This window comes from Strigops habroptila, chromosome 7 (genome assembly GCF_004027225.2).
Source record: "Strigops habroptila isolate Jane chromosome 7, bStrHab1.2.pri, whole genome shotgun sequence".
Classification (NCBI taxonomy): Eukaryota; Metazoa; Chordata; class Aves; order Psittaciformes; family Psittacidae; genus Strigops; species Strigops habroptila.
In genome coordinates, this window is record NC_044283.2 from 26,755,691 (window position 1) to 26,782,701 (window position 27,011).

At 38.4% G+C, this 27,011-nt stretch overlaps 1 protein-coding gene and 1 long non-coding RNA gene across 4 annotated transcripts in view; one reads left to right on the forward strand and one right to left on the reverse strand.

Moving 5' to 3' along the window:
• The window catches only part of GABRA2 (gamma-aminobutyric acid type A receptor subunit alpha2), a 65,456-nt gene extending 44,426 nt beyond the window's left edge, over window positions 1–21,030 (reverse strand). Inside the window, exons 1-3 of one of the 3 annotated variants that reach the window (XM_030492092.1) lie at window positions 21,009–21,030; window positions 19,655–19,742; window positions 17,014–17,129 (exon numbers count right to left, since the gene is read on the reverse strand). In XM_030492092.1, coding sequence (XP_030347952.1) covers window positions 17,014–17,129; window positions 19,655–19,725 — 187 coding nt within the window. In that variant the 5' untranslated portion in view covers window positions 19,726–19,742; window positions 21,009–21,030. Of the gene's footprint in view, window positions 1–17,013; window positions 17,130–19,654; window positions 19,743–20,320; window positions 20,458–20,778; window positions 20,798–21,008 lie in introns of those variants that run through there. The other 2 variants (XM_030492091.1, XM_030492090.1) reach the window with 2 other exon arrangements.
• LOC115610491 lies at window positions 20,253–26,603 on the forward strand. The gene is made up of 3 exons (XR_003992255.1): window positions 20,253–20,471; window positions 21,645–21,737; window positions 25,124–26,603. It is a non-coding gene; the product is annotated as an uncharacterized LOC115610491 (long non-coding RNA).
• The last annotated feature ends 408 nt before the right edge of the window (window positions 26,604–27,011 follow it).

Below are 27,011 nucleotides of genomic sequence, written 5' to 3' on the forward strand. Positions count from 1 at the left end.
ATACCTGTAAGTGTTACTGCAAACAGTTGCTCTCTTGAGTCATTTTGGTGTAAATGTGACCTGAATCAGGCGCTGTACTTGACTTCTCATGGTGTTGACTGAAACAAGAATATATTCTGGAGTAAATATTCTGAAGGAAGATAGAGGAATTGAAAGCCAGTAGGCTAACAGACCCCAACTGATTTCCCTATCAATATCTTATATCTAATAACAGACATTACACCATATACTAAATAGCTCCATGCAAAGACTATCAGAGTCCCTCCCAAAGGCTTACACAGAAGTCAAGGAGGTGGGCAACCCTGGAAAGCAACACCATACTCCTGAAACAAATACCATTATGTCATTTTGATTAACTAAATACCTGGTTCTGAGTATAAGCCCATTCTTGAATTGGAATTTTTATTTCAGAAAAGTGATATTTATTTTTCCAGAATTTAATATAGCTAGTCTGAAATAGCAGGAAAATCTAAACTTGAGGAAGAATTTACTGTAATACAAAATTTCAGTTAAAAGTAGGTGTACCTTTAGAGAGTTTTTGACCATCAAAAAAACACACATTAACCTGGAAAAAATGTTTAGCTTAACTGTCAACACAGTTTTCTTCTGTAGCAAAAAATATGACTTGCTAAAACATTGTCAGATATGTTTTTAGCTGAGCTAACATCTTTTTTAGGTGTAGGTTACCCACAAAATGTGCACAGAATGAAATTTAGTCATACCTGCAACTCAGATAACATGATATATCTCCACAGTAGGGTGAGTACTGAGATTTGTCGTGTATTTAAAAGACATTGGTGCAACCTGTAAAAGCACTATTTCCAGCTAGCAAACAGAAAATTAAAACATTCTCTCTGTGCCGAGTGATACATTTACATGTTACTAAGATAATTTTCACATCCATATGACAGACTTGGGGTTTAACTCTCACTCAGAAAAGGAGAGTGCAGCTCACACACTCAAACACTATCTTTACTACTTCTTCTTCTCTCTCTACCAAGAAACCTTTGATTTGCAAACCTTATTACTTCAGGTAACAAAATCAAATACATTTCCAAAGAGTCCTATAAATTAAGTGCTTTGGATACAAGTGACATTTGAAGTGCAGTTTTAACTTTATTATAGGCTTCCTCCATGGGTTTGAGACAGTCACTCAAGGGTAGGGCTACAGACTGATTTTGGTGCCCAATTATCTCCTTAAGTATACTGGACAAGCTCCAAAAAGTTATTTAAGCTCCAAGTTTCCACTTAAATCGATAAAAGTTAATCTGAATGTCGCTGTGGTCCAGATGATAATGGCTCCGTTTTGCACTTATATATGTCTGAATCCCCCTTTACTTCCAAATTCCTAACACTATCAGTACCTAAAATTCCCTGGCCACTTCTATTTCTACCTTTAGAGAAAAATACTCTGATACTGCCAAACAGCTTAAAGAACTGGCTCTCAACCAAATCCCAACGAGTTCTTCAAACTATAAATAATTACAAATTTACTGAGCCAGAAAGACTTTGAGAGAGAAAGCAAGACAACAAGCAAGCGACTGATTCCACAGCCTAGCAGTACTCATGGGATGTAGTAGGCATAAATTGAAGTCTCTGCTCAATATCTAATTATTTACACAAAGCAGAACAATTCCTTCCAAAGACTGATGAAGCATGCCCTGTGTCTTAGAAAATTCACCTTTGTGGCCAGGAAAGACCCTGACACACAGTAACTTGAGCGCTGAACCCAGGACAAGTTCGTATTTCTGCTTTAAATCAGAGCATGCACTCAACATGAGTTGCTCTCTCACAAGTTTCCATCATTCCAGGCTCTCAGCTACACTCCTGGCTCTTTTCAGGAAAGGAGGAATGGCATGAGCTCTAGAGGAGGCACACCATGTTAACAGATGAAGTGGAGGCTGGTTACGTTTTCCCACCCAAGCCTGGATGTTTCACTCCTGTTGGTAAGAAAAGGCTCCAGCTGCATGCCTCTCTACAGCACTTTTTAATTAGCTTGACAAATTCACACTCAGTTCACTGACTTTATGAACTGCTTTTGCAGATCATTAAGGCTTTGTCCATACCATTTCTGAGGTGTGCCAACATCACTAGCTTTCTCCATGTTTCACAAAGGACACCTGACTGTTTGAAGCGATTAATTGCACTATATGTGGGTTCCAGGAGATGTAAGCACTGCCAAACCTAAGCCTTAAGTCTGCACGGGGCTGACTGGCCAAAGACTGTGAATGGCTCTAGAGTCCAGCAGTACAAAAAGTAGGTCTCAGTTCATGTTCTGACACATATGTAGATCTTTCATATAAAGTAAGACATCTCCAGTGGAAGAAACCACTCTACCAGAATGATCAAAAGCCCTGTGTCTAGTTAACAGAGTTGCAAAGTGGGAGACATTGTTTCTGATCCACACCAAGGAGAAAAAAAAAAAAAAAAAAGGAAAAATAATTAAAAAGCATTCAGCTCTAAAATAAACAACAAATGTGAGTCATTTTCAGTTGGAGTTGCACAAAATGTTCAGTAGAAACATGAAAGTGAAAACACAGTTGAGTTTGGTTGGAAGTGATCCTGCTGAAATGGATTACTTAAAGGGTTGAAGTAAAATGAACTTAGCTAACACAACGCATTGGCAGCAAACCAAAACTGCATGGCATTCAAATGAAAAAGAAAACATCAGCACGAAACCTTATCCCTCTAGACATTACAGCTTCCAACAGGATGCAAAGAGATTGTATATAATAACTAGGCCAAGTAACAAATGGGACTACTGCATTCTTTAGATCAACTGGATGAGCATGATAAAGCTAAAGTGAACCAGACTGACCCAGCATTGTCTAAAGAATGTGATAGGAAGACAAAGAGAATGAGCACTCAAGTCTGGAAATGGAAGGGAGCAGTCTTTGATCAAGTGGAGCAGTAATTATTTGGACCAACCTGGCTCAGTGCCATCACGTAAGTAGGGATGGCAAAGTTATTATTCCCATGCAACTGTATTTCCATCTACTCTGCTTAGACACTTGTGCTATTAGAAAGGAAACCATAACATGCAGGTAAGGCAGAACAATTCCCCAAAATATTCCAGATTTTAGAAACTTCTATTCAGTGTCTCTCTCTCTTTTGTAAAAAAATGTTTGAATTTTATGACCTCGGTATGTAGACTCATGCAAGACTATGTAAAATTCTGCTGCATTACTCTCCAAGTCACAGTATTTATAAATCATCCCATTTGATATACTCACTCTACCAGCCCCTCCTGAACTCCAAAACACGTGTCCCCATAACAGCAGTATCATTTTTAAAAAGCAGCAGCTTCTAGTTTCTCTTTACAGTCATGAAATGGCCAAGTCTGAGCTGCTTAAGATAGGCCATTATTGCACAGTGGCTCTTGACTCAATCGATTTTAGTTGCTAGCTTATTTGCTTGTTCATCTCCTCTTACACAGGCCCAGGAGTTTTTTAACCAAGATCACTGAGCCTAGGTTTTCTTCAGGTTAGATTTCAGGAACCACTTTGGCTTAGGCTGGTAACATGTCAACTTGCAGGTGAAAGTACAGGTTATGAAAGGCAACTCTTCTCCCGTACCTTCCCATACTCCAAACATTAAAAAAAAAAATCCTCATCATTCCCTGGAAGAACATCAGAAGTCAAAGTCCTTCTTCACCAAGGAAATGTGAAACGGCTGCAGAGCTCACACTGGAATGATCAAGGAACTGTGGTAACACATACATAATACATACAGGATTTCACCCTTTGGCTAAACGCTACTTTTTCTAAGCTAAATTAGGCACTGTCACAGTCCTTATTACCCTTGCTAATTATTTAATGAAGATTTGGGTAGCACATCAGAACCCACTGAGGTCAATGAAAAGGGTTTCCCCTGGTGATGGTCAGCGTCAGAGGAAGTCTTTGGAGAACACCTGTCTCTGTGGTCAGCCATGGCAAAGAGTGTTGGCACCTTGGAGCTGACAGAGACCAGGATGAAGTCCTGGGAAGAACAGTCTTGCTTGTTCTGTGGCAAACATTCATTGTCACCAAAGGTCAGCATCTTCCCAAGGCTTGCTGCTATCAGAGCATACTGAAATTCACATGTTCCCAAGTTCCAAAGGCTGATCGAGTTCCTCTAGAGATCAACAGACTTAGGAAAGCGTTAAAAATTATAATTCTTTCAGACAGATTAATTTTACTGTCCATGTATAGTGCCTGGTTACTACAGTCCAGGATTGTAGAGTCATTAAAAATGGAGCTACAGTTCTTTTATCTTTTGCTAGCCTTGTACTTTGCATTCAAGCATTATAGGAACCAATGGCAGAAAAAGGTAGTGCCTTTATTTAATAGAGGCGTGTATTAGTGGGTACTCTTAATACATTTTTTGCAGCAGGAGCCTCAAATATATTTTTAATAGGTAATGCTTTATGAAATTCTGTAATAGCATTCAGAAGATTGTGACACACTGTCAAAAAAACTAGACAACATTCTAATCCTTCTATCAACCAGCCACCATTTCTTATTTTAAACCAGGTGAAATAACTATGAGGTATAGGAAACTAATGTTTATCCAGACTGCCCTAATATTCTCCAAAAAAGCTAGCATGGATTTACTAAAATCAGCAGGAGGTTGTGTGTATGCTAACACCTCGAATACCCAGGGTGAACAAGAACAGTTAAGCATACTTTTTCTTTACACTTCCCTGATGCCCACAGTTGCTGAAATGCAGGGAAAGAAGGAATAGAGGTACAGGGTTTCAGATATAGCACAAATCAGACTGGCTGCCAAGCTACCTGGGTTTTTTTTATTCTTTACATCTTTTTGTTTGGCGGGACAACCCATGGACTGGTCATGGATAAGAAGTTTCTTGCTAAACAGGAGCCCTGACAAACCACAAGTTCATGGCTTGAACCAACAGAGAATCATATTAATACTTCAATCGAACAAGTACCCCTCAAATGAGCCAAAAAATAGTAACATGGACAGTAAGGGGGCAATCTTTTTTTAAATCCCATTTTACATGTTCCAGAGTTGTCAGTTACTCTTCTGTCATCTAGTCAATAATAAAAAAAAAGGTCTTAGATTAAGGCTGTGTAATGTGCCTGCAAGAAGTGTACTGTAACACTCAAGAAGTCCCACAGCTGAGTCACTTGAATGTCTCCAAGCTACTTTACAGATAGCAGTGTTTCCCAGAATTTCCTCTAAAACATACTCCCAGGATACTCCTAGGGATTGGATTAAGCAGCCTCAAATTTGTCTTTTATGGTTGCCTGTGACAAGAGAATTCCCCTATGGCTGTTCATGGGAACATCATGGGAACATTCAGAACCCATCAAGCTGCTATATGAGGAAAAGCTGTATATTTGAGACAAGAATCTGCTTTTAATATTAAAGTAACAGGTTCGTGGGGGGTTTTAACAAGCTAAAAATACAGAACAGGTGTGGGGGTTTTTTCTTTGAAGCAAAGCCAAATATGAGTTTAATTGGAACCCAGTTTCTTAGTGTGTATTCTTCTAAGCAGATACTAAGGCTTTGTGAAAAAGCAGACAGCATCTACCACAGAATATTGTTTTAAAACAATTGGTTATTTTAAAAATAGCATATTATGCAGTAACAAAAAAGATTATCTGTTTATTTTTTTATAGTCAACTGAAGACAAAATGCCTGTTTAAAAAAATAAATAAAGAATTTTGACAGCTTTTAGCGCCCAGCAGATGGGACCATTCCCTTATCTCAAACAACAGGCATTTATACTTCTCCCTTCTTATATTTATTTATTTATTTTTCCAGGAGCAAAATATCTTCCCTTGTTCAGAAACTGCATGAACTAATGCATTACCAAGTTAACATTTAAAGACCAGTAGAAAGAAGTTCACTGGTATTCAGTTAACACTATGGACACTGATAAGGACAGTTCATTAAATGATACGGCGTGCCCTCAGTATGGTAGAGGGATTTTATCAACACAGCACTGAATCTAACGCTCAAACTTCTGGTTTTCCTCATTTATATATGCCACTACAACTGCTTCTCAGCTTTCTCTCATCCAGAGGGACTTCATTTTTATGTGAAACACACAAATTACTTCAAATAATGAGAATAAAAAGGCACCTACAGTAGCCTTTAGATTGTCAGTCAGAAGGAAATACCTAAAACATTAGGCTGTTGTATTTAGAGCAGGAATTGCCCCTTCAACTCCCCTCTCAACTTTTACAGACAAATGTAGACTCTCATTCCCAACCCCACCCCCCATTCCCTTTCTGCTCTCTGGTGTCCTGCTGAAAGGCTCATACACTTGAGGGAATAGAAAAGGATGGCTCTAGTAACTCCCAGTCTCCTGATGGAAGTCATCTGAAGAACCTATTATCTTAGGACAATTGAAAATGAAGAAAGAAAAAGCAGGGAATGGGCTGGAAGACAACTGGATGCAATTTTTAAAATTAAAACAGAAGAAGGTGTTAAATGCAGATAGGTAACTCCAGGAAACTACATTCACATGAAAAATCACAAATGCAAGCAGTCTATAAACACTTCAAAGAAAAGAATAGAAGTTTCACAAAACAGCTTGTTTAGAAGTCATCTTTCCAGGTGGAATTATCTTCTGCATAAACCTCTTCACTTAGGTCAAATCCAAGCTGGAAATTATATGACCTGTAAAACAGAGCACTGTACTGGGGCTTGGAGACATGGATCTGTTCCATTACCAATACTGGATCATACCTCCAGGTTACTTCACCCTCATGTACCTTTTGTATTTACTCGAATACAAAATTTTAGCGTTGTTACTGTGAGAAAAGCCATGATGTACATATAATGGACATGTAGTTCTACAGTGTTGATCAGTTTTTAACTTATTGAACTGTACATGTCAGAACAGAGTGAAGGTCAGTGATCCATGCATTGAATTTGGATTGCAATCAGGTCTATTAGTTACAACACTACAAGATTACAAGATACTTAATTTATAGTTTGTAAAAACACAAATTAAGCAGATGGAAGATGGGGAATCCATGTTTTTCCCAACCAAATTACAGATTAGAATGCATGATCTCTACTGATTCAACAAAAAACGCATGTGCAGGACCAAATATATATATGGACATAAAAAAAATAAATGGAATTTGGACAGATGCAACTAAATCCAACCTCTCACTGCAGCTACATAACTTTAATAAAGTGTTTCATGTCCTGTGATGTGCGCAATAATCCCAGGTAAGAGGAAAATTGACTTACACTGCTTTCACACTGTTAACTGCTCTAGTTATTAAATAGCCCTCCGCATATGGCAAAGAATTACAGAATGCAAATTGAGACCCATGTGCTGTAAAGTAACCACACAAATGGTTCCCAAATAGCAACACAAATTGCAGAAGGTTATCAGAATCATGCTTTCCTGAAGTACAGACAGTTTCAGAAAACTACTGCTGACATACTCTGCATTATAAAGCAAACTATTATTAGGATAACAGTAGTAAACAAAACTTCCTTTAGCTTGTGATTAATTTAATTTGAGTGTTAGCCTGAAAAAAACAGATATAAAGATGTGTTTAAAAATTAATCTTGGCATATTACAGTGCTTTGATTCTTATTATTAAAACTTATTAGACTTTTGACAGTATTAATTCAAAATCTTCTGCTGATGCTTTAATTTAGCAGGCTAGTGAATTTTGCAGCAACAAAAAATGTTATCTACTATAGCTGCTTCTTGAGACAGATAACTTGTTGAAAAACATTAACATCAGAAATGTAAGTACATGCATATATTGTAACGATAGAACTGTTTACATTATTCTACTATCAAGTTTCCAAAGGATATTTGAAAAAACTCATTCAGCTGTCTTAATCTGCCAGTTGTTTAAAAGCGGCCAGTGTTTGGTATTGCCATTTTATCTCCCTCCTTCACTCTCCATCTCTTTTGTCCTGCCCTTTCCCCTGTTCCTTGCTCAGCGTGTTTTTTTCACCTTGGCTTGTATTATCCTCATGTTAGTTTGTTGAAAAGTGTTATGTTCTAACTCATGTCTGTTTCTTGGAGTCTTTAGAAGCTACTGTTAGATACTAAAAGTAGCCACTAATAAGAGCTGCTAACATCAACAGTTAATAGAGACCAAAGTACTGTAAAAGGCAAAGCAGATGCATTTTTAATATACAGTCAATTACAATGTCCTTCTGCATGATCCTTGTTGATGAAATACCCTCTCCACACACCACTAACTCTAAACATCAGATGCACTAGATTGTGCATTGAAAAGGTTATTGAAAAGGTCACAAAATGGTGGTACTACAAGAATAAAGAAGCAGGAATACATAGTCAGGAATACTGCCAGAAGCAATAGATCTATCTCAAACCACTCAACACCACCAATAAAATTGCACTGGCACAAAAGGAACGCCATACAATCTGCGGGTAGAGAAGGATCTTTGCTTTCTACAGCTGCATCTACATGGCATGCATGGTATTTGGGAAAGCTGTGTCTAGATGGAGTGAAATAAATTCATGATATTTTGGTCAGATAAGAGAGTTGGGCATATTTCTATGTATGAAATAGATATTTAGAAAGGGAAAAGACATGAAAACAGCATAAAAATTAAGACCTCTGTCAGGACACTTTAGAAGGGCAGTGTTTAGAGGTTCCTGGGTGCTTCCAGAAGAGGTGTTGAGCTCTAGGATACAGTGTTGTACAGCTTTTCAGTTCCCTGTATGCTGTCCATCTAATGATGAAAAAGTAAACTGAGAATGATTCCATGAAATACAGTGCCTCTCCTTAAAAATACTATGTTTTGCCATATTTAACCCTTTTCAGGACTGCAGGTTATGGTGACAGTGGGAAAAATGTGGCTAGAGTCACTTTATTAGTCAAGTTCCAAGTTCTGATGAATGTTAGAAAATCCAACGCAAACACCATAAAAAAAAGCTTAAGTCTTCTGTGTTTTTCCAGATCTTTCCCATTTACCCTAACTCTTCTATTCATGACAGTGGATTGTTTATAAATAATAAGCTCAGGAGTTGTACAACATTGTGCATTCTGCTGTCCATAGGCAGTCTAAACCTTTCCTCTACACAGGTATATTTATTCATCTGTATCTTCCAGAACCAACATTCTAAATCCAATTTTTTCACACTTGCCAATTAAAATGGAAAACTTCAGCTATTTTCAATGTCTTGCTGGTTGTAATTCACAGAATCTTAGAATAATTAAGTTTAAAAAGCACCTTTGGAAGGTCCAAAGCAGAACCAACTCTGAAGGCAGATCAGGTTGTGCAAAATTCTGTCAAATTTTGAGTGTCTCCACAGAAATTCCACCACTGAGCAACCATCTGCAACTGTGTTTGAAAATCACCATCATTTGCCTAAGTTATGACCTTGCTTAGTAAAGCAAGGGGGGGGGGGGGGAAGCAATATTTCTGCATTATTTTATCATTTTAGATTACATCTCATGAAGATAGTATTGTTACATCGATTTCACCACAATCAGACCTTGAATGGAGTAGAAACCTGTTGTGCTATGCAGAATAAAATACATAGTACGAGGTGTGTCTTATGGCAGTTTTCATTTATGGGGTTCTAAAATACAGGAAATAAATACATATTTGCCAGTAGAGGCTGCAAGAACTCAGTTTAAAAAAAACCAAACTTTTCTACGCAAAGAAGCTAAAGGAGTTCTACATGTCTATTTAATCACAAGGTTTTAGTTTTCATTGAAAATAAATGTCAAAACTTGACAATGAATTGTCTTGAAAGTTATTCATTGTAGGACAGGGCTTTGAGCAACCTGGACTAGTGGAAGGTGTCCCTACCCATGGCAGGGGTGTTGGAAATAGATGATCTGTAAGATCCCTTCCAACCCAAACCATTCTATGATTCTATGATTATTTGCTTAAATTTTGGTTGTTGTCACATGAGCAGAAATCAATATCACTAAAACAGTGATGCCTACTCATATCACAGTATGATGTAACTACCATTTTTCCTTAAATCAAAATACTCCTAATGTCTATTTTTCCAGCTCTGTGAATGACAGTGTATTCCAAATATTGTCTGTGTCTAATATGTCTAAGAATTCAAAGAGCATTAACGCTTTTATTAACTGCTGGTTTAATAGTTGTTCATAGAATTATAGAATGGTTAGGGTTGGAAAGGACCTTAAGATCATTTAGTTCCAACCCCCCTGGCATTGGCAGGGGTGCCTCACACGTTACCCAAGGCTCTGTCCAACCTGGCCTTGAACACTGCCAGGGATGGAGCATTTTCTTCACCAAAACTTTCTTAATATAATTAGGTGATTGTACAATTGAGTAAGAGATCTCTATAGCTTCTTTCTTACATTCTTTAGTTATGACTCTTTTTTGGTATACATTATTAAAGAAAGATTTGAAATGTAACTTTCTGTGTGTCTCCTATACAAAGGATATGTGAAACTGAGTACTCTATGACTACATCATAGCAGTAAGCATTAAAGAATTTCCCTGATACTGTTTGTAAGTAGAATCACAGAATCATAGAAGTTCACCTTTTAGTGTGACCCACAATACTATTAATTTTGCATTACAAAGTATATCTTTATTGCTACAGAATGACCAACCTTTTTTTTTTCATTGTAAGCAACATATACATTGATTTCTATATTTTAAAATCACTTTTTGCTTGGTTAAAATCCACTACTAAAAATCCATGAAATCCATTAAAATCCCCCAAAGATATTCTGGATGAATTTTTTAATGCATTTAAATATTTCTGAAAATGTTTCAGAGATAGATTATTTAAATAATAATTATATTTCCAGTTCAGGTGGCATTAGACAAATTCTATCATTTCACAAGGGTAATAAAGATTTGGAACTATAATATGGTAGTCCTTTGGCACTTGGCTCTTAAAACTAGTCAGCCTGAGTGAGAAGTAGCTCAATATTTTGGATAGCAAACTCATTGCAAGATTTAAGTAAGAGGTAAGAGGCCATGGTAAGAGGCCTTAGTGGGAAGCAGTCAACAGTAGAATACCTTGGGTATCAGCAAGGCCACTGCTTTTCAATCAGTTTCTAAATAACCCAGAATAAATTTATCACTGAAAGAAGGCAGTTTGTCTCAGCCCATCAAATCTGGCTGAAAAATGAAACCATCCCATCAGTCTGATTTACAATGAGCTTCAATGAGCTTCGCAGAAATCTGCAGTATCTGCTTTCATGTCTTCCTTGTAGCTGAGATAAAAGTAAGCAAAACCTTAATTCAGCCATGGTATCAGCAGCAGTATTTCAAGCATTAGAAGTGAATGCTGATGATATGCCAGGAAGAAAAAAAAAAATAAAATTGTACTGAACAAACATGTTCAGTGAACTGGGAGATCCTTCCAGACAAGCTCCTTTATAGGCATATAAACTTTACAGTATATAGATTTTTGTTAACTGTGGTGAAGCATTGCATTTTACCACTTTCCCCAATTGCAATACTCAGCACAGTTACAACATAAATTTTATTTTGATATTTTCACTGTTGATTTATTCACAGACTTTCAATAAATAGATACATACATACATACATAAGCTTTGTTTAGCTCCTCAGCCAATATCCTATGCTACACCATTTTTGCTGCTGTGTTTTTCAGTATGGCAACAGCTTCTGAGGGGTTTTTATCCTTCCACTTTCCTAATGATTCGTTAAATGCTTACATTACATGCTTACAACTACTGAGTTAGTTCTGTTCTTGGACTTTAGCACCATCTGCATGCCCTGGACAACTAATTAAATGAGATTTTCATATCTTCCTCTCTATTGCTTTTCCATTTTTTACAAGGAATGCTTTTTGCCAATATACATTATCCAAAACTCTTAACATAAATTAATCTGAGTTTCTCACTGACTCTTCTGAAAGCACTATTATGGCCAGATTCCATGTGACCCTTCCAGGTATGCCCAAGAAAGGGCATACAGTAGTTTACTCCTTTGTATCCCAGCATAACTACGTAGATAGTGGACTTTCAGAAAATGCAAGTGCTGCTCCAAACTGCTCTGCACTAGCACTGGGAGAGAGACATTATGATTTCCAAAAGATTAAACTAGAGCAAAGAAGGGCTAAGGAAGCAACCAGAAATGAGCAGGGGATCCACACTTTTTCCTCTAAAAACAGTAATGAAAGCTTTCCTGTAGTGTTCTACAGCAAAAATAGTTAAAGGACCTTTTTCTAGGGTACTCTGAACGTGTATTAAGCATGATGAGGCTGACAATCACTGCTAAGTTTTGAATGACTAGCTAAGGGACTGCTGCAGCTACAAACTCTTCTAAAGCTGATTAAAAACTCTAAATCACAGAGACATATAAATATACTGTCCTAAATTTAACATATTCCCAATTATAAGCATGTGATCATGGCCTTGTTTCCTGGCAACCGAAGAGATACAACTCTTTGATAAACACATATACATATGTATCTCTCCTGATCTGGTGAGGAATGGGGGAAAATAAAAGTTTTCTATGAAAAAAAAATGTTTTTTCCCTTTTGGCTTATATTGGTAAATACATCATACAACTTTTTATCATAAAGTCTAATACTCTGTGTTACTACACCAATTTTATGCAACAATATATTCAGTGCTGCAAAGATAAATGATCATACCCTTAAGAACTCACTGCTCATCATCTCTCTGGCAGTAATAATCCTTCTAAGTTCTCATCAGTTTTCCTGCTTGATTTATTTAGCAAACATTGTGGAAAAAAGGGTTTGGGTATTTCTATAAGTGAAACACAATGGAGATTCTTGTTTAAAGCAATCAGAACATCTGAAAGTCATCTTGCAACAGAGATGGATCCTTCAAAACGGAAGCACAGTGGTATTTAGTTTTCACCTACCTACTGTCTGATCTTCCTCAGTTTCCTTAATAACCCAAATTCATCTCTTTGGTTACAATGAGAATGCCATTTCTGAAGCTGGTGAGACTGACCACAGTTTGTGGAAAGATTCTCAACTTGTATAAATTTGCATAGCTCTTTCTGATGTTAAGGGAACAGCTGAAAATCTGGCCTTCAAGCTATGAAATCCAGTCCTGTGTCTTTATAAATTCCCTTTGTGAAGTCCTGGGGTGGAGGTTTGGTTTTGGTTTTTTTTTCTAAGATTTGAGTTTTATAGATCCTAAGTCTTTTATTCAATTGTATTTTATAAATTTAGGAGAGTAGAACAGACAGAAATTCTACAGCTGCTTGAAACGACCAACTTGGTCTAATGAAAGGTGTCCCATGGCAGAGGGGTTGGAACTAGCTCATCTTTAAGGTCTCTTCCAACCCAAACCATTCTATGAATTAACCATTCTAGAATTTCAAACATAAGAAAGCAAAGCAGGCTAAATAGCTTACGATAAGACTGCTGAAGTATCCAACATGATATCAAAAACCCAGCACCATTTCCATTGTTTCTCCTTTCCTTCCTCTTTTTCATCTTTAAAAAGAAGCTACCATTTTAAAAAGAATGTATGTTTTTGCTGATACACTTAATACACAAGAACATCAATATATTAAAAGAGGGGGATGCCGTAACCTATATCCCTTTTTCCTTTAATCATATCTGTCCATGGGGCAGAGGAAAGCAGGCAGAGCAGACACATAATTCAATCACTGCCAGATTTTAATGCAGCTGTATCTCAGCTTCAACATTCTGTTGTCTCATTATTTGAAGATCTAAACTCTCTTTTGGTCCCTTGCTTAATTTTAGTGTCCATTGCTTTGTGGACTTATTTTGCTATATGCTGACAAAAATCAAAGGATCCATGGTGAAGCACTACCCTAAGTGTCTTGTAAACATTACAACAAATAAATAGAACAAAATACCTTCATGATTTTGAAGAACATCATAAACAATCAAACTCTCTATGACTTGTCATTTGCATGGCTGTATTTCATACAAATCAGTACTAATGACATGGGGAATTTGTCCTGAAACTGAACTTGTAATTTATTTTGATGTCTAAACAGAAATGGCATGGAATGTTTGGGTAAAATAGTTTATGTCAGAACTGAAAGTGCAGTCAAGAGTGTTCAAGTCCTGTTCTTAGCATAAAATGAGTACAGAGAAAAAATTATCTTCCCTTGAATACTCTCATGCCTACCCGTATCAACACAGTAGGTCAGGGTATTACCTAATTCATGAGATGCCTCTGGATTTAGGGGACAATGCAGTGTCTTCTTTTCCCTGCCCACACCCATTTGCAGGCTATTGCATCACTAGAGTGTTCAAGGATCCCAGCTCCTACAACTGCCAATAGCCAACAGCTAAAATCTGTTTATACAACAGAGCTGCACCACCAGTAAAAGTTAAAGCTGCCTTAACAGTCTAGAGAAAATAGTATTGAGTTCTGAATTGTAAAGCATCAAGTTACATACTCGAAGTACTCACACCAAGTCTCCCAGTAAAACTAAATATAAATTCAAGAACAAATTCCCAAACAGACAATTACTTAGTTGAATTTATACAGAGTCTTTGAAGGAGCCTATATATTTCCATTTGGTTGGTCAGTAACTACATAAAAATCCAATGTTAAGCTAACACTTTTCATTATTAAAAACATTTCTGTGATTAAGAGTTCTTTGCAGTGAGCTGAATTTTTGCTGTAAGTCATCTCTAAAAATGCTTTTCACAACAAGTGAAAGTAGACTGGTGAAAAACTCTTGCTTTCAAAAGACCTTAGAAGAATCTGTCTCAGACCCTGGCCTATTTCTGTTGTAGCACATTAGGTCGGGTTGTGATCTCAATCCTAGTAGTGTAGCAGGATAATGCAAGCTGCTATGCAAAAGTAAATGCTCTACTGATTTCAGTTAAATTCTTTCAGATTCATATAAATGCAAGTGGAACAGAACTGAGACTAAGCATATTAAATTAACGACATGTGACATGGTCAAAATGCAGCAGTCTATACAACAACACTTTTAGAAACTATCAGGACTCACTAGGCACATGTGTTTAAAAAAAAAAAATACTATTTTTTCTTTTTAGAGTACAGGTTAATAGAGAAAAAGGAATAAAGTGCTACAAAATTCCTGAAATATGAAATTCCATAATTACTAAGCATTATGTACAGAGGCATTGTTTGGTAAATGTCATATCATGGATTATCACAACTGGCTTTTACAATCATTCTTTCAAACTACAAGAATTAGCCCATTCACCACCGAAGTATTCTTGCAGATTAAGATTAATGTATCATGAATCATCACGGTTTAATATGCATGACACAGTTTCATTTCACACATGTTCTGCATGGGCTGATTGCCATGTATGCCAACATCAAACAGATGTTAATTCTTTAATTTTTATGTTCCCAAAGTATATTTTAATTACCTAGGAGGCTTGGCAAAGAAAAAGAGGGAGGTATCTTGAAGCAGATTTAATAGAAAATCTAAAATAAAAACCCATTATAAAAATATTTTTGAAATTGTTTTCAACAGCATACATTTTAATATTAAAAAGCATATATGATATGCAAAAGAACTGCAGACTGCTCTCATTAAATGGCACATTCCTTTCAGTAAACAAGAAAAGAATTTTTCATTATTTTTCTAATAAAACCCAGGATTTTAAAAGCTCTGCCAATTAAACATGAGCTTTGTGATATGAAATGTTTCTGCAAGTCACCTGCAAGGCATTGTATGTTTATATTACATCTAAATTTTAAAATTCAGGTATTTTGCAAAGAAATTTTATTCTCTGTGTAAAACATCACTGTATAAATTCTCACATCAAGTCTCATTCTGTGGATCATCTAAATTAAAAAGTCCTTAAATATAAAATATTTCACATTTCCACTGTGCAGAGTCCAGAAATGGAAATAAAAAGATGTCCTAAGTTAAGACTAATGCATACGAGAAACTGGTCTCCAGCCAGTGCCAGCTCCCAGTTTTTGCTATGTCAGATGCGAGCCAAGATTCTCCAGAACCAGAACAGCAGCAGAGCCACAGGTCAGGTTGGAAGAGGGCTGGCTAACCACTGTGAGCTTTAACGAATCCTTGGTTTGATCAGAGTTGTTAGAGCAGGTCTCTAGCTTTGGGCTGATCTTACTGAAATCAACAGGAACAGGAATGGCTGCCAGGGATTATGCACTAGAATTAGTTTTAGCAAGCTAAACAGTCTTCAGGTTGAAAATGACAATTACCAAAACTGTTACAAATAATAAGAGTGTTCTATTTGATACACAAATATTTATGTTTGTTAGTATCAATAGCAGATAAACAATTATAGTAGATAAAATATTATCAAACCCAAGATATTCTGCCTCTCCCCATACCACAGACATTTTTTTGCACAGTAATTATATGATTCTAATTCTTCCAGCAACAAACAAATTGCTTAAATTTCTTGCTTACATACCTACATGAACTCACATAGAGCTTTGAAATGAAAATGTGAACTGACATTTTGAAAAATAACTGACTGTCATGGCACAAGAGTGCAGTGACCTCTACCCTCTAATATTCCCTTGTTTCTTTTGGTGTTCTGTTTTGGATTTTCTTTCAAAAGCCCAAATACATGCAAGGTACCCAGAAGCAGAAGGCTAATTACCAGAAAAACCCTAATTCCAATGAACTAAAAAGTACAACATTTCCATTGATTTTACTGGAATAAGGAATGAATCTAAAATGTGGATTTTGCACACACCACACAAAACACTTGTGCAGACTTCTGAAAACATACATTCATCACATTGCAGGGAATCAAGCCTGCATTCCTTGTTCAACCAGAATTCCCTGACTGGAATAACAGCTTTAGATGTTATTTTTGTTCTCATTCTGTTTTACTATGTTAAATCACCAGATTTTTGTTTTCTTTTTCCTTAAGATAAATGTGTGAAAGTGCTCCCTTTCCTCCTTTCCATTCATAGATATTTTCTTCCTCAAACTTCACATGATTCAGCTGGGTGAATATAGAGTTATAAATAATTTTTCAAGACACATACCAGTTGTTAGAGGAAAAAAAAAAATCTCTGAAGGAATATCACTGCATAAAATCTGAACATTAACATTAACACTTATTTTTTTAAAATCAATCTTTGTTTTTATTACCTCCTAATCCTGGTCTGAGACGATTATCATAACCATCCAGAAGTCTGTCTAGAATTCTTGTAAAGATGGTGATGTTATTCTTAGCTTCATCTTCCAGGGAGTCAGCCAACACTGATCTAAATGGACATTTAACATTTTAGAAAGTGCTAGGTAAGTTTTAATGCACACTCAACATGCAGCTTTTGCAGGTTGGCCTTGAATACTTAACTTGCTGCCCTCTAACAGGAAGGGTGTAGTTAAGAGTATATGAATACACAATTTGTATGTAACAAGTTCAGAAACATAAAAGTCAATGATATACTATTTAAAATTTCCAGGAAATCATTCTTCAATAGCCTCTACATCTAGCCAACACTGCACCACCATGGGTGTTACTTCAAGCTCCACTAACACATTTGGTTGTGCAGGTGCAAAAGCCTAAAAGAGCTTCCCAGGCCTCAGTGGCATATCACCCCTGGACTGATAACCTGGATTCCCACACACAAAACTGCCTCTTTCCAGCTCTATCCTATCTGTCCTCACCTAAGTATACTCTATCTCTGGATAAATCCTGTGGATATGCTTCCACCCAATGGTCATGTAACGTACATGACCAGAAGAACTAACATGAGGGAAAACTCCGGTGATCATGCTCAGGGAGTCCTCTGATGTCAGCGTTTGGTGGGTGGGAACAACGATGCTGACTAGCAAGCTGCAGGACAGCTGTGGGTAGATCTCATATTACTAAAATGCTATTTTGTTACAAAAAGCACTATCTGATGTTCCACTAGATGCAGACAGACCTTATAAAAGTTGGATAGAAAAAAATTACATGAAGCATGAGGAACAATCTATAGATCGTCGATTGTTTCAAACTTCCCTGGTGAAGAAAGAGATGTTACAGCCTTCATGGGTCATATCTCTGTGGAAAACATTAGGGGCTGGAGCATGAATCTGCTGCCCAGCTGACTGTGGTGCTGACCTGGACCTGGAGACCCAGACCAAAGCTTTTGTCTGCTGGGGAAACACCCCTATGCAGAAAGACATACACAAGCAAATGTTACTGTGCCAACAATTTTAAGCACCACGCATGTGAAATGCATGAGCTCATCAGTCTTACCTGCTTAATTGTGGAATATTAGTATCCAGAAGTAAAGCATCATATGCTACATTCATCATCATTTACACCTTTTCCAGCCATCTACATTTTTAACCTGAAATGTCTGAGTATTTATCATCTCTACATGAACTACTGATCAAGGCATCCTGAATGCCATAAAAACAAGAATGTTTTCTTCCTCCTCCAAACCAAAAGTAGGCTTGGGTGGCATTTTCCCTAAAGCAAGCTACAAAATGATGAAAGGCAGGGCTTTATGTTGGTCCCCAATTCAACAGCATGGAAGAAGTATTTAAATGTAAATCATTGCAGTCTGTGCTTTCTGTCACAGGATCGACCAAAATGTGATAACTTACAAAGCCCATACCAAAATGTTACATGTGATTTTACTGATGTGTGAGGTTTTTTCTTGATTTTAATTACTAGATGGGTCATTTTTTTTTTTTTTTTATTAATTTCTGTACTGTCTCTGCCATTTTTTAAGCTTGAGTTCAAAAAACTGTTGTATCTCAGAGACACCACTAAAAATTCAGATCATACAATTATATCAAATTAGGGTTGAATCCCGCAAACTTTACTCAGGCATGAACTCCTTAATTACGCATGTAGTCTCTTTGACGTCAGTGAGATTACTCACTTGAGTAGGGTTTGCAGGATCTGGCCCACTGTGACTCAACTAATACTGCACCAGAGTTAGGCATAAAGTGAAATAGGAAACATAGTTTCAGGAAATGTTTTGTTCACTAGGCTATAGACAAAAATAAATGCAGAGTTTTTAAATCATAGAAAACTTGCATTATTTAGATTACAAGCCTCACTGATGTAGGACAAGACCTACTGCAGTCAGAACCAAAGCAAGTGAACCTAAGTTACAAACTATGACCAATTACATGTTTAGGGACTGTGAGCAACACCAAACTATTAGGCGATTAAAATTACTTTCTCTTATGCGGTCAATTTAGAAATGGAGAACTTTAAACAACATAAGAAAAGTTGATTAATAAATGAGACTATTGTTTTATTATATGTGATTGTGATGTTGTATGCTATCTCCACCTAGAGGTTTAAAGCTTAAGTATGATTTTGAATTCTGCTATGTTGATCAAGAAAAAAAAACAACCCAAAAAAATGGCATGCCTGTAACAAAAAACATGCGAGCATTAATTTAGAGACTGTGGTTTGCTATATTGACTAATCTATGTCTCCATCTTAACTGCTCTGAGTGGTACAGAATCACAGTGATACAGTAACTCCATTAAATCTTTAAGATTCAATAAGGCATTTGAAGGAATTGTTTTTTAATGGTGAAATAAAGCATCAAACCACAAACTGTTTACGGACAAGCAATTAGGCTTATATGGTCCCTAGGCTACCTTCTACTGCATTTGCTCTGGAAACTATGTAATACTGCATTCAAACAGTCAAGAAAGATTTTTTTATGACATTACTACATACTATACTTTCATAACCTTTCACACAGGCTTACCCTTAGCAGACCATAACATACATGTTTGTATGGAACAAGAAAACTAAACATCCTCTCACCTTGTTGGTAGCCACACCAATACAACGAGTAGAACCAACTGCATCTCGGAGAGCACCAGCTTCCTCTTCATCGCTGCTCTTGCAAAACCTAACCGCGCAAGAAAAACACAAACCCACTCTCAGCTAGAGTCAGTCTCCGCCAAGCAGTGCTTTCAACTTAACCCGAGGAAAAATATGTCACTTCGGTGGAGAGAGGAAACCACTGGGTTTCTGCAGCACTTCTCACTACTAGCAACTTATTGTATCTCCATCTTTCCCAACGATCCTGCTCTGTGCAAAGAGGCAACGTATGATCAAAAGTGGCATGTGAGCAGACGCATCAGATGCTTTCCTTTTCCGTAAGCCCCAAGACGAAAAGGAATGAAAAAAAAATAACCCCCGCATGTACAAAAGGACTGGGGTTTAACCGTTCCTCGCCTCACAACGGCACTCCGCGGCCGGGGGGGCGGCGGGGGGGAGTCACGCCATTCGCGGGGGCTTGGTGCGGGTACCGCGGGCGAGCCGCCCCCAGCCGCCGCCGCCGGCCGCCCAGCACGTTTGACAGCTGCTCGGCAGTACACCGGCCGGGGGGGACAGCCCCGCGGGGAGACAGCCCCGCAGGGCGACAAGTTGCGGACCGCAGCAGAGCCCTGCCAGGGGCAGGGCGGGGACCCCCGGGGACCGTACCTGGAGGCAGCGTGCGGCCGGGGCGGGGATGAGGGGTAGGAGGGGGCAGGGGCGGAGGGTGCCAACAGCGAGCGGAGCAGGAGGCGCCGGGCGGCGGCGGAGCGCGGCCAGGACGGAGCGGATCCCGAGCGGCGGGCGCGCGCGCGTGCTGGTGCGCGGAGGCAGGCGGGGAAGTGGCGGGGGGAGAGGAGGGTTGCCCGTACCGGCGCGTGCGGGCGGCGGCTGCGCGGGCGCGGAGCTGCCCCGCGGGGCGCGGTGCGACTCCGCGGCGGGGTGCGGGTGCGCCCCGGGGCGTGCGGGGCAGGGAAGATGCAAGTCACCCTGGCAAGCGGCGGCTCAGCCGCGGCCCTGCAGCCTGCGCGGCAATTCCGCCGGTGCGCGAGGGATAAGCCGGGCGAAAAGCGATCCCCACGACGACATACCACCTTCCCCGTGGCCCTTCCCGACCCTTTAATCACCTCTTGTTAAGTGCGGGTGTGACAGGGCACAACCCCAACAACCGCCCCGCGCCCTTTCCGGTCTGCTGGGGGGAACGAACAACCGGCAGTCCACGACTCCCGCCCTCGTGGCCCTCCGAGGCTGCCTCATTAATATTCCCCGCTTGCCCACTGGCACAGTCTAATTGAAATGCCAAGAGAAGTCTGTCATTTAAAGTGACCTCAGGATGCAGGCAGCCAAGAAAACAAACCTCGCTTTTTCCGCTCAGATGGCATCACTTTCGGCTGTGTTGCCTTCTACAGCATGCTGCCCTCCTTTCTTACACGCAGCCCTTCTCTGGTAGGGACTGGACTCCCGCTAGGATTCATTCATATTGATTTTAGGTTTTCCAGCACAAGGAGATCAGGCTTGACAATTACAGATGAGGGGTTATATTTAGTGTACCCCCATTTTGCATTGTTAACTCGGAAATAATTAAATGACACCTGCAATAACACAAAAATATTGCAGCTTTTTTTTTTTTTTTAACCAATCCCCATCTATCTTCTTTCCTTTCAATTTATTAATTGCTAAAATACAGTTCAGTTATTCTCTTAGCACCACTGGCCTACCTGCTTACTGTGTTTTGACTGAAACTGCTTTGCTGAAGTTTGCTTCTGAATCATTACCAGTTCGAAAATGAACATGTGAAGTTGCATGCACAGACATGGTGGGGAAAAAAACATAAGAAAAAATTAAATAATGTTCTTCAGTTGACTATAGAATCAACTACAAAAATTGGGGGATTCTTCACCCCACTCTCCTTTCTCCCGTTAACCCTTTGTTTCCTGCTTCCTAATTGTTGGTGCTTGCCCCTGGAGATTCCCTTGTTTTCCTTCTCTTTTAGTGGCTTAAAGACTCCACGGCAGAGCAATGAGAGACAAAAGAAGGAAGAAAAGTGCTTGGGCTGTCAAGATAATTTGCTACTTCCAACTTTTAGGTATTTTGTAACTTGTAACAGTAAGACTGGGAAGAGAGAGAGAGCAAGCTGGATTTTGGGGGTTTTAAATAACCAGTAAAATGACAGTCCAGACTGTGGGAAATGGCAATGACAAGGGCTCAAGTGCAAAAACTGAAATCGAAAGAACACACATTCAGCAGTCATCTAACCCTGGCTGTGCCTAAGGTACGAGGCCCTCATCTTTCCCATCCAGATATGAAAGTGCACTCTGCTCAGAGGCATTCATTGTGTGATCTATGGTCAACCTAAAGTCTTCTTTGGGTTTGCCTGTAAGTCCCCACATATTAGGAATTAACAACTGATGCTAAAGGCAAAATCAACACTCAACAGTAAAGAAAACTGTTTGTCCTAAGAAAGGGTGACTTCACAAATACCGGTATGCAGAAAAAAAATACCATTAAAAGTGAAGCGACTTTGTGATTTATTCTTATGTGAAATACATTACATAATAGAAGCAGAATAACTTTTTTCCACAGGCATTCACAGCATTCCTTCCCAAATGACACTTCAAGTAACCATAATACTGAAACTAGAATCTAATCTTTGTATGTGAGATGCATCAAAAAATAGAAGAACATATTTGTTAAGGAAAGCAGTCACAGTGGCTCCTTGTTGCTGTGATAACATATTGTCATTCTTCAAAAGCCACATGGGGTAGATATGTATTTATAATGAGCTTGTGCTCAAAGCCTTCCTCCAGAAAAGTATGCTGGGTTTGAGGCTCTAGTCATAATTATTGCCTGTGATGTTCTTTGAGATTTACCATAGCTTCATGCCTTGAAGTCATACTTCAGATAAACCACATACCTTGAAACTATCAGAAACCCCTCATTCCCATTTCAGGCAAGTTGCACAGCCCTGTGGGGTATCCTAAATCACCAGGAAGCTGAGTACAGGGACAGACTACTGTGACAGGGTGTGAGAGATCAGAAGCAATGTAATTACTGCCAGAGTGAAGGTTCTTTATGCTAGTCCCACAGGCTTACAGCCTACACTGCCAAGGAACTGGAAGACATTTGAGAAGAAAAGTGTGGTATTGCTGAGGTTTTATTGTTTTGCTGGGTTACGTGCATGCATGACTCACAAACGCTAGATTTGGTTAGAAACTTGAGCCCCCTCCAGTGCACAGTCAACAAGTAACATTCCCTTCCTTCTGTGTTATTATCCATGGAGTTGTATTGAATGATTTTATTCATTATTGAATTAGTTTTAGTTAGCTCTGAGTCATAGACAGTGTCCTACATGTCACTGGGTTTTGTGATACTCTCCTGAGTCTGGATGCAAGAGCCATGGAAGGTAGGGAGTCATGTCATTGGCTTGAATAGGACTTGAAATAGCCCACTGGAAGGCAGCAGTAACAAATTGTTATTTTCAAAGTATAAACAAATTATTTTACTTAAAAGGTTTTATTTCTTTTCTGCTGTATTTACTGGAATATATAAATAGAATTCAATCCCTACTTTGATATTCAAAAATATCTTAAAAAAAAAAGTAACTAACAATCCTATTATTCCCCCTTGCCAAGGATTTCAAAGCTCTACACATGCTGATAAATGGTGTTTCACAATACTTCTGTGAGATTGGAGATACTGCCTCTGGGAGGACAAATTGAATAGCATGTTTCATTGCTATTCAATGAAATGTATGTGACATTTTGTAAGCACTTTTTCCAGTTTAGAAGTAATAGAATTGCGGGAGAGGTGGACATAATCTAGTAATGCAAGCAGAACTTAACACAGGATGCTGATCTGGGGTGCGTTCTGCAGTATACCAGTTCCAGACAAAAAATCTGGCAGATTGAGGTAATCATCATATACTTTGTGCTGCTTGAGAATAATCCTCACCCTTATATCTAGGCCAGCAACACTCTTAGCTGTAAGGATAAAAACAATAATCATTGGAGTTCAGTGAAGTGATGCATATATGTGAAAACTGAAGTGATATATCCAATTTTTTTATATGTGATATAGTAGTGGATTATTTAAATAGATTAAAAAAAAAATAATCTCTAAAAAGGCATAAACCACATCTCAATCAGTATCATATTAATTATTGGAAAGACTATTTTATTTATCCTTTTAAAATTTCTATTTATGTTAAGTAATTAACCATCCACTTATAAATGCAGGTGTTTGATGTATGTAACCAAGATACAATGTCTATGTAATTTTAAACATGTACATTATTTTATTTATGTGAATAACAACAAAATAAAAAGTCGAAGGGAGAAAATTAGTTTTTGACCTAGTCAGTCCCTAGACTGTTTCATCATGTAACTAACATGAATCCTAATCTGAGCAAAAAGAAGGGAAGAGCTGCTTCCGTTCAGGAGCAGCTCCACATTATTCCCCATTGAATGATGATGGAAATATGATTTCTGTAAGAAAAGAAGACTCAGGTCTCCACAACACCTCTAGTCACTGACTTTCTGCAAGGTTGCATCCCAAATTCCAGAGGGACTTGGAACTCTATGATCTTTAAGATCCCTTCCAACCCAAACCATTCTGTGAAATCCCCCAGAGAGATGAAATTATTTTGAAATGCATCATTCAACAATAGATGCTAGTATAATAAACAAGAAAGCAAGAACAATCTTACAGCTTTATGCAGTACCCACTGCTGTAAGTGCCTGAGAACATTTATCTTCAGGGTTTTCCATTCAAGTGTAACACTCGGGGTTTGGGAAGATTTTCTGTGCTTGTTCAAAAGCTCTATCATACAGACTTCCTGATGGAAGAGCAGAAGCAAATGGCCAGTGCCAGCTTTAATTCAACAGTGTGTAACTGGCTGTAAGTTACTTTCCAAAGTGCACTGGGAAGTTCAGCAGAACAGGAAATTGAAATGAGCTTTCCCATCCTACATATTATACTTCTTCCAAATTTGAACCTTAACAAAAGGATTTTTCATCATCTCCAAATACACCTACAGGTCTACAGGAAGAATGAGCAGAGAGTCTTTGCTACATATCATTAATAGTGAGACTTGCATCATCCTTTTAGAGTAGCTCTTCCTTGACGGGACAAATGTAAGGCAAGTGGCAAAGGGCAATGCAACATACACATCAGCTGGGACACGGAAGCTCAGATATATAGAATTGGTTCATTACTTGTGGTTTAAGTAGGAGGAAGGGGAGGTCTAAGTTTATAAAAGCAACAGTTTTCTTCAGCTGCAAATTCCTGTTTTCTTTTTACATCTATGGGGAGCTCACATATTATAGCAGGCTGAAAGTGAGTTTGTAGTAAAGCAAGACCTTTGCTCTGGGTAGACAAGACAGAATGCAGAAAATGCAAATATATGTTGAGTAATTTCATGGGTATATTTACGTTTGTGTTATTTGTACAAATACAGTCTATTTTATCTTTCAGCTGTTCACTCAAGTATTCCTTGGACTCAAGAAGATGTTTTTCATGTAAAGAAAAACAGATCTGTGATGTTCATGCTCCAGTTGTCCAGCTTGGGGCAAGTAGGGCTTGTTTATTAGAGGGACAGAAATATACAGCATTTCTAAAAATCAGCATTACAACATGGAACTACAGTAAGATTCATTTTGCCTGAATATATTTTGAAGTTCAAAGGCAAATCCTCTTCTATTGCTACTATGAAATTGATGTTCAGAGAAAATTTTACAGACAGGTCCAGTAATGATCAATCCTTTTTCCAGGAATACAAAGAAAGGAGAGACACTAGACTTCTGCCTCCTTGTGTTGCCCACAAAATTGCCATGTACTGACTTTTGAATTTGGAAATACCAGGAATCATCCATCAGCGATTGTCTTTGCTTCTGCAAAGGCCTCATCTCCCCTCTTCACTAGCTAATATTGGCCATCCTAAATGATGTTCAACACATGAATTTATCAATGACCATGGATTTGCCTAAGCTTCAAGGCCTCTGATGACTTCTGAGAGTGTTTTTGCACATCTTTTCTCCCACCATGATGCAGCCTGTAGGCGGATGATACAAATAAGCATATTTTTATGTCTAAAATATTTAATTAGTTAAATTCTGTTTCTGGAGATTCAATACCCTGAAAGATTAGTAAAAATAAGCGGATAGCTAAAGGGAATATAGCATGGCAAACAAAGCGATTAACAAGGGACAAGTTTTTCAGACAAGCTGGTTTAAAAGGTACTGTCTTTTGTGACACTGTCTTTTTGTCACTCTAGAATAAAAAGCACAATACGGACCTTCGGGTTGCCTGAAAACTGCTGAAATTGGCAGTTCTGGCAGTGACAGGTTTTGAGCAGAAAAAAAAAAAAAGGGTTGTTTTTATTGTTGGGTTTTTTTGTATTATTCCTGCTAAAGGACAATGAAAATTTGGATTTTTAAAAATGGATGCTTTTCTGAAGTCCTGATAAAAGATGTCAGCCTTTGCCCTAATTTCAGCTGCTTTAAAGAATGGCCAGAATTCATTTAGCAGTCTGTTCAATAACTGCTCCTAGTCAGGAAAGCTTTTGTTGCTGATCCAAGATTACCTTATCTTGGGTGGCAAAAAATCTGTGTTTTAAAAATGGTTCTGCCTCCCAGGACTTCAAAGAGTTTTCTCCTGTCTGTGACTAATGTTAGCTAAAACACCCAAAGACAGTTCTAACATGAAATGACTTGCCTAGGTTCAACAAGAACAACAAAAAAATCACATTGCTCCATACTGAGTCGACACAAATGTACCTTCTTTGTCTGTGGAGTCTAGATAGTAAAATTTAGGACAAGTGTTGTGCCACATTCCATGTTTCTTAGAAAAAAACATAAACCACATAATTGCTTATGAATGTAGATGTAGCCTGTGACAGTTTGCTCATATTTTGCAAAAATATTGAGCTATTTATAAACATATCTGGGTTAAGTAATTGCCGTTATACTGTTTTTATACATTGGAGAGAAGAATTTAGCTTTTCTGCACACCACAGATGACATATAATGCAGCATGACAATTGAATCATAGTAAAGACATTTGCATAAACAAACTGCTAGATTTCAGTACCCACTCCATGTATTGCTGTTTCCTAAATTGCCCCTTGCTGCACCAACAGTTAAAGAGATCAGGAGACTCCCCAGCTGGGCAGATGAGAACCACCCCAGCTCCTGAGGAGCTGGTTAGATGGATTCTCAGCCAGCCCTGCTGGAGGAGGCTGAAGTATCCAAGGATGTACAAATATAAAACACTCCTAGCAGACTCCTAAGCTGTCAGTATGAATCCTTTCCCCATGCTTCCATGCTTCAGTGCAAGAGATCTTTACACGAGTGAAGATTCTTCA